The following is a 9,012-nucleotide window of genomic DNA, read 5'->3' on the forward strand; positions in this document are numbered from 1 at the left end:
AATGCATTTACAGTAGAATCTCAGTTGGTAAAGGCTCCAGTTAACCAAAAAAATCAATCAAGAAAAAAAATTTCGATTACATTTGCCTTGCTCAGTGAAAAAAATTTAACTTAATGAAAAATTAATGCATTATTGGTCATCACAAAATTGTGCATAAATGTCATAGATAAAATTCTGCACCGGGCAACATAGAATGAAAAGTAATTAACCCAAACTATGATTTATTTCTCCAAAAATATAATAGTTGTTACTAAAATATTCCTTTATGTTTCAGGAATGTTTTTTACAGTAACTGCATTTGACCCAATTAATATGGTGTGAAATTACAAGCTGTCCTGAAATCTTACAGACAGAAAAATGCTACATGGCTGCTGATATGAAGCTTGCAGTGAACAAGGTCATTGTAAATGCACAATGGCATGTCCATGGATATTGTAATATCACATCAATAATAAGATAATGTATGGACATTGTAATATCATATCACTAAAAAAACAAGTAAAAATCACAGAAAATTTCATTTATTCTACATCTACATCATATACAAAGGAAGAGCAGGACTTCAGAGCACTCTTAGTAAGGGGTGAGTACACTTTGCAGACTTCAAATGTTTTAAAATTGAGTTTTATTGCAAGTGTCCCGGAGTACCCTGTTCCCAGGGGTAATTCGGGACTCTTTTATTTTGCGTCTGGCAACTTACGAAGAACATATGGAATTTTTTGGAGATGCCATTCAATAGCCCTCGCAGAGAGCAATCAAATGAGCTTACTTGTTTATGAAATACATCATGGTAAGAAGTTATTAACAAAAAAACTCTCAAAACCGTCCCTTATTACCCTGTTTGATGGTATTATTTAATAGAGAAAAATTCATAGCTTTGTCACTTTTATTTGTGATCCATTTAAATTTACATGGTATTTTTCTAACAAATTTTCAAGTTTCAGACATATAATTATAAAGTCTTGGCTCCATAAATGGTGGGAAAGCTCAAGTCGTGGTTCAAATGGTAGAATCCCGGTAGATATATTCTATGCAGTTTAAAGTAGATTTTTTCTATACTAGCTGGGATGCAAACCTCATATATCAGTTAGATTTGATAAATATAAGCATATATAAGCATTTCTTCACAATACATTTGGTCGTGATATTAGAGGTTCTAAGGTTAATGAAAGGTGTCAGAAATAATTTCATCATCCTAATTAATGAAAAATAGTTTGGAGTGCAAAATCTTTTGTAAATAAAATATGTCTAGACATAGCTGTCATCATAAATTCCCATCATAATGGTATGGTAACATTGTTTCTACAGACTTTTCATTGAAGACCAGAGAATTCGTTTTTTTTTGCAATTTTCTTATTAGTGTTTTCAATAGATTGAACAATATTTTTTGTTTGCACTTTTAACTTGATAATGAATGATTGATACATTCAAAATATTGTTAAAGAAATAAAAATGTCCATTGGTATGTTGATTTTCAATTTACCAGTGCAAACAAAAAAAAATTGTTTGATCTATTGAAAAAACTAATAAGAAAATTGCTAATAAAACATATTCTCTGGTCTTCAATGAAATCTGTTTAAAGGAACAGACATACATGCATTACATAAATACCTACATATATAAATGACCAGTGATGTACATACAGACCAGTACATACAGACATACGCGTTAAACATTACATAGCACTGTGTGACCTCTGCTTGTTTCCCGCCCTTCTGTGATCAAGCCTGTCACACGTCAGTCAGTCATACCACAACACGCCAATGTAGGTAAGCATCCCACAGTTGTATCCTTATATGGTATGGTATTTATACACCACTGATGGTATGATGATATTCTAAACCTTCAACTGTTCCAAAATTTTTACAGCTGCTTGCCTATGATAACGTGCATATTTTTGTCCCAGCCGTTGCGGTCCCTTCAGCATTATTTATTTCTATGCTGTTGGTTTGATATAAAAAATATATACATTATACAGATAGGCACATCTGCATGATGCCATGGCTTTGTTGGTAAAAGTATATTTTCTCGTAAGAATTTGTAAGAATATTAAACAAAATTTTTAAATATTTGTTACTTGGTAATTAGAATGATGAATTACTGATTTATGGTATAATAATCAAGAAATTATAATCAAGATAATTGATTAATATCTCAATTGCGAGGTATGAATAATAGCAGTCATTTGTAAGTATTTTTTGTAAAGAAGTATTACGTTAAAAAGTTTCAAAGAATTTTTTGATTGTATAGGACATATTTAGAAAATAATTGAAAATATGGAAGACTGCAAGCACAAACGGTGAGGCATCGAACCAAATCTCTAGGCATCAATCACCAATCTTCCATGATCAACTGGAATGCACGTTAAAAAAACACATTGCCAGCAGAGTTATAGATAGACACATATTAAGGGAGAAGGGCTTGCCGTATTTTGATTGAATTGAAAAATTTGTACATACGAATGTGCATGCATACCATATGCACATACATTTGGTTTGCCTTGTTAGATGCGATTGTATCACAGCTACACAATAAGATCAGAAAATGGCTAAGCTTTTTTTATATACTTAAGATAGACCCTATACTATACTTTCTAAATAATAGTCATTTATGTACGCATTCAACATTATAGTATTATCACTGTTCATTGGGCAATTCTGAAAATTATCTATCTGAAAGTGTTTGGTATTTGTAAATAATTAATTGCTAGGTTAATTTCATTAACCAAAATTAATCGCTAAACTGGATAAAATAAAAGATTTGTAACAATTCACATTTTTTGGATGCAATAAGAATACAAAGAAATTCTATAATTTTAATTAATACTCAAAGACATTTGTTTAGTAATGACACTTTTATCCACTACAATTCGGCTAAAGTGTGTAGTTCCCTGTTTCTTTGTGTAGTTCCCAGTTTAAATAAAGTAATTTACATGCATTGATCTATTGGAGTAACATTAATTGTGCATGCCAAGCTGAAGCCAGTATTTGATAGTGGCCAGTTTTATGCTTATGCTTTATGCTATGCTCTTTATGCTGCGCCACACATGAGATCATTATGCTAATGGAAGGTCCAGCCTGGGTGGGGGAAGCCTGGAGCCTTCCCTCGACTTAGCAGCCAAGGCAAGAGAGATGAACTTTGCAAAACAACTAAATAAAACACAATCTCCTGTGGGCGGGGTCATGACTGAGGCTAGGGAAGGCTTGATAAAGTGGGATAAGAATAACACTCCTTACAAAAGGCAGTCCCTACTTACATGAACTAATCATTCCTAAATCTATCAAAACTGCATAGAGTGCTATTCTTTCCATTATCAAAGCACTCAGTTGAGTGAGGGAAAGAATGTAAATTTTGATTGTTAGTTCCCACACATGTTAGTATTAATTTTGTTTACAGTAATTACAATTTGTATATTTAGGGTAGAGCCCTATATAGAGCCCTACAACCCTATCAAGACGGCTCACAATGCATTTAGTTTCTGGAGGACCCAAAACGCACGCTATGGACAACCACAACACCAAATTAACCCGGGAAGAACTGGTACAAAACACAAAAATCCTTCGCCACGAACCAGACTTCAACAGACTGCAAATAATGGAAGCAATTCTAATTCAACGGAAAAAGCCATACCTCAACAATCAAACGACTGGATCCGAACGCACTCTGAAACTTCATAACTAGAACAAGTGTACAACGGACTGTATAAGAACCTTCCTTGTAGCTTCGTTCACTACCTCAATTAGTCTCCTTTCAGCAGCCAACCCACAAGCAACTCGTCTACTCAGCTCAGTCAGCTGCTCGACCTCGTTGCCTGAAGATGCTCAGTGATGAGCGAAACGCGTCGGAAGATTTATCGAACCTTTTATTTGGACAAATTTTAAGACACATTGAACCCATTACTGTACCTCTTATCAGAAAGCTTGAGAGATTAAACTCAAAAGAAGTCCTCAGTAATTACAATTTACATTTTCTTTTTTTTTAGCTTAGCAAAGAAATGATTATTAGATTGATTTTAAAACATGCGATGAGTAGAGGAACAAGGCTAGAGCTTCAACTATTGCTGACTGAGGCAACAGTGGGAAGGGGCCCCCTCCGGCCTCATAGAAGATTTATCAAGTTGGGGATTACAGTAAGTACTGCAAGTCTATTTAGCATTTGAGCATGGGCAGCAGTATGATTGGTACATTCAAAAATGAGGTGGTGAACAGTTTCTACTTCACCACAGTCCACAGGTGCAGAGTGGGTTTGGGGCTAAGCCAAAGCAAGCCAAGTGTGACCGAACACCTGCATGACCTGTACGTAGGCGAGCTATGGCTGTCTCAATTATCCGATTTGGGTGGGAGGCCAAGGCCCACAGCCAAGAGCCTAGTTTGTCTTTAATCTGAGCAAGGAAGAGCCCCTTTCCTGAACTTCTCATTTCCTGTTGCCAAGATGTGCACCAACTAACAGAAATAGCATCATCTATTGCCCTTACCAGCTCTTCCTGGCTAGGGGCAGACCCGGGCAGTCACTGTGCGGTAGCGGAGGGAATGAGCTTCTCTGGCAGCAAGATCTGCTGCTTCATTTACAGGTATTCCACAGTGACTGGGGATAAATTGGAGCTTGATTAAATGAGAAGAATTCAAAAAGAACAGTTTTTCTTTAATTTCAAACACAAGAGGCAAATAATGCTCAGGTCTTCTATCTTTAATAAGAAATAGAGAGCTTTGTGAGTCAGTATATATAACTAAATTTTCACTTAACAGAATTTTCACTTAGGGGCCCATGTGAGAGCCTGATGTATATTAAATAGTTATGATTCCAGAACCTGTACCTCTGAGCGGAGCTTCCAGGCTCCAGCTGAGGCACACTCCCCTGGATGCTGAGGCACACTCCCCTAACCACAGCTGCTGATTTTTTTTATAATTGATTTGTAGGCTTCGGGTATGCCGGTAGCACACCTCCCAGCCTGAGCACAAATGGGGTTTTGGACACTTCACTTCACTTCTAGATCTCTGTACTTTCTAGCACCTCCACCAGCCAGTGCGGCAGTAAATTGTGAAAAGAAAAGGTACAATTAGGCTTGATAGAATACTTACAGCCTGGTCACCATATTGCAGTTAAGCAAATATTGAACCAAGATGTCGGATGGCAGCAGTGCGTCTCCTCATTGGGGCATCCCCACCGCCGAGAGCTGAGGAGAGATCCCAGGGCAGAGAAAGGCCCTCCAGTCTAGTACGGAAATCTCTTCGCTGGTTGATGAATTGTGTGCAGTGCAGGATGAGGTGCCTGATTGTGCCCTCAACATTGCATACTGGGCAGTTACTTGAGTCAGCTAAATTGAATCTGGCCAGATGAGCATTGACACCAGCATGCCCAAGGCGTAGACGTGACACAGCGCATTCAACTGAGCGTGGCAGCGATTCATAGTCCCCATAAGATATCTCAGGTCCCAAACTTCTTCGGAAGGTCCCTTTTCCTGTTTCTTGTACGTCATCTGACCATTTGCGAGCCCATTCTTGATTGGTGAGTGACTTCACAGTGAAGATCCATTCCTCAAAGCACAGTTGAGAGCTTGCTGTGCGGTCATTAGAGTGCGCAAGGTTTGCTGCCCTGTCTGCCACTTCATTTCCACGGATACCACTGTGCTCCCTGATCCAGCAAATAACCACTCTGTCAAGTCCCTTGACCAGCATCAACTCGTGTATCTTGAAGACAACTGTGCGGTGAGACAGCCCTGACGAACAAGACAAAAGCTGCAAAGCAGACCTTGAATCAGACAGAATCAAAACCGGCTCCTCCTTCATAGATACGTCTTCAGTGGCAAGCTGCATGGCCTTGTGTATGGCAAACAACTCAGCACCAAGCACAGTGTGCTCTCGTCGAAGCAGCCACCCTGTTGCCAACTGGGTTGAAGGCACAAAAATTCCAGCAGAAACTGACCCATCACCAGTTCTTGAACCGTCCGTATAAATTTGGAGATGCTTAGGATAGTGTTGCAGCCAGAAATCATAGAAGCAATTCTGAGTTAATTCATGTGGCATATTAATTAAGGAACTGTTTTGTGAGTTGATCAGTATACTTGAAGTAATGTCCACTTGAGGAGGAATTGGGTTTATCAAAGGAGTTGTAGCACGCCGAGGAAGTGTAAGGCCCAGGTTTTGGAAGTTTGCACGTGCTCTGGCAGTGTAAGGCGTGTTGCCATAAACTCCCCGATCTGAGAACCAAAGCATGATTGGCACATGATCATCTGCAGGCATGTACAAATATCTGATAGCCCACTTGGTGAACAAATATCTGAATCGGAGCTGAAGGGGTGCAATGAAACTTTCAACTTGCAGAGACATTATGGGTGTGGTCCGGCGTGCTCCCTGGATGTATTGGAGAGCGGAATTTTGCACGGTTTCTAGCTGGTTCAGTAAGGACTTTGGAATGTCCCATAAGATTGTGGAGCCATACTCCATCTTACTTCTTATGAAGGCTACATATATTCTGCGCAACAGTTGTCGGGATGCACCCCATTTCACTGAGCCAAGCGCCCGAAGCACCTGCAACCGCTTCAGGCAGGCAATTCGAGTTATCCAAACATGTTCCCTAGATGTGAGGTGTGGGGAATCAAAATGAAATCCTAGCACCTTCTGGCAAGCCACATACTTAATATTTCTGTTACAAACTCTAAGTGTAGTAGCAGGGACAGTCCGATGAGAGGTGAATATCTGATATGAGCACTTCACTGGGTTAAGATGAAACTGCCAGCGAGTGCACCACATGCTGATTTCATCAAGATACTGCTGCATATGACACCTAGCCTCTGCCAAGGACTGGCACTGAACAAATAGTGTTATATCATCTGCATACCCCACCTTTGTCATATGTGGAGAGTGTGGAAGGTCATACAGCATCACATTAAAGAGCGTTGGGGAGAGTACAGCTCCTTGAGGAACCTCAGCTCTAATGGGTTGAGACGAGGATTTAGTAACACCAACCCGAACACAAACAGTCCTATTCTGAAGATAATTGTACAACCAGGCCAGCATCTGGTTGTCCACTCCAATGCGGTGCAATTTATACAGCAGTCCATCATGCCAGACGCTGTCAAAAGCTCCCTCAATGTCCAAGTATACCACTAAGCAATATTCACGACCAGTTCGAGCAGAGGTTATGGCATTCTATAGCAGGTGCAAAGCATCAATTGTACTTTTGCCCTTACGGAAACCAAGGTGCAGAGATGGAATGACCTTTTTACTCTCTAGAGTATATTCCAGCCGGCGTAAAACCATGCGTTCCAGGAGTTTGCCCATGCAGGGTAGGAGTGTGATAGGGCGGTATCCTGCCACCTGTTCTGGAGGCTTCCCTGGTTTTGGTATAGGGATAATAATTCCTTGCTTCCATGAATCCGGAACAAGCCCAGAAATCCAGCTGGTGTTTAGAAGTGCAAATAGCTCTTGCTTGCACCGCAATGGAGCCTTTGAGAGAAAAACATTCATAATTGAGTCATGACCAGGAGCTGTATTTTTGAGAGCTTTGAGTGCCTGAGAAAACTCCCCTATTGTAAATGGAACACAGCTGTACTGTTTGAGGTTGGCTATGACTTTCACGACTTCTGAAACGGCATACACACTAGGAATTTAAAAGCAAAGAAAACAGCCAGAATATTAACCAATTCTTAAGAATGAAAACGTTTCGGAGTCCAGCTCCATCGTCAGTTCAAAACCTATGAGAAAATAAGAATCAATTAGAAAACTAAATTCACATCGAAGATAAAAACATAAATTGACAAAATAAAAACAAATACACATAAGGAGACAGGCCTATCTATTTACAATTTCAAGGGGATAGGAGCTGAAGGCTGCATTTAAACCAGGTTTCTGTTTAAAAATGTACAGGGATTCTAAAATCCGTAGGTCAGTAACACCGGTCGTGTAAGCTNCGGTGGCTTTCATGATGAAAGGGCACTCTGGAGCATTTGCATGATGTGGGCCCTTGCAGTTCGCACAGCACTTAGCAGCTGATGTACACATAGAATGTTCATGGGGTCCCGCACATAAAAGACATCTTCTGGGAGAGTCACAGCCCTCGGCAAAATGGTTCAATCTTTGACACTTATAGCATCGCTTCACAGGAGCTACAAAAGGCCTTACTGAGTATGATACATACCCAATTTTTACCCTGTTTGGCAAAGTTCGTCCCTCAAATGTTATCTTCAGGGTGGCCGATGGCTCACGGATTCCATTCCGGGATCTGGATAAGCGAGTAATATCTTCAATAGCAATATCTCCTGCATTTGCAACTCCTAGTATGTCCTTTACCTCAACACTTGGATCAATTGGGCCCAGGACCCCATGTACTCGTATATCAGAGCCAGGCTGATAACATTGAACTGCCCATTTGCCATTTGTTGTGACCGAGAGATACTTGGACATATTACCACAGAATGAAGGAGACTCCAAGGCAATTAGCTGACGTCGTGGGTTAGTGCGAACAATCAGGTCCCCAATTGCACCAAAAGGTGAGCTCTTAATACCCTTAGCAAGACCAACTGGGTCCTTTAGAAAACTTAAGGCATTGGGTTTTGAGCCTTACTAGAATGGTCTGGCCAGAACCAGCACTCAGTAAGGTAGCACTTGATGGTAGCTTCACTTTCAAAGCTCCATTTGCCTTGATAGGATTAGTCTGATTAGGCACTGTTGGAAGGATTTGACTATCCTCACGGGTATCGGCCACAGCTGCACGCTTGGCTCTATTGCTAGAGATACTCTCACTTGACCCATCAGTTTCACGGTCCCTGCGCTTGCGTCTACCCGCAACAGCAACAGCAACAGGAGTGGCCTCAACGATGCTATCTGGATCAGAGTCCTCAATAACAAAACCACCATCAATAGCACAATCCTCCTCCATCATTGCAGCACACTCGGCTAAGTGAGCTAACTCACTCACCTCCACAGTAGCAGTACTAGAGGCTGCTGAGCCAGAGCCTGCTGCTGGTGCTGGGGGACCAAACCCAGACCCAGCAAGACAGCCTTTATCTCCCAT

General features: G+C 40.6%; 1 protein-coding gene across 1 annotated transcript in view; it reads right to left on the reverse strand.

Annotated features, from left to right (window-relative positions):
• Window positions 1-9,012, reverse strand: part of LOC108681868 (hemolymph clottable protein-like) — a 31,317-nt gene extending 22,305 nt beyond the window's left edge. The window contains exon 1 of the mRNA XM_018170943.2: window positions 8,742-9,012. Coding sequence (XP_018026432.1) covers window positions 8,742-9,012 — 271 coding nt within the window. The remainder of the gene's footprint in view (window positions 1-8,741) is intronic.

Source organism: Hyalella azteca, unplaced genomic scaffold, assembly GCF_000764305.2.
Source record: "Hyalella azteca isolate HAZT.00-mixed unplaced genomic scaffold, Hazt_2.0.2 contig3653, whole genome shotgun sequence".
Classification (NCBI taxonomy): domain Eukaryota; kingdom Metazoa; phylum Arthropoda; class Malacostraca; order Amphipoda; family Hyalellidae; genus Hyalella; species Hyalella azteca.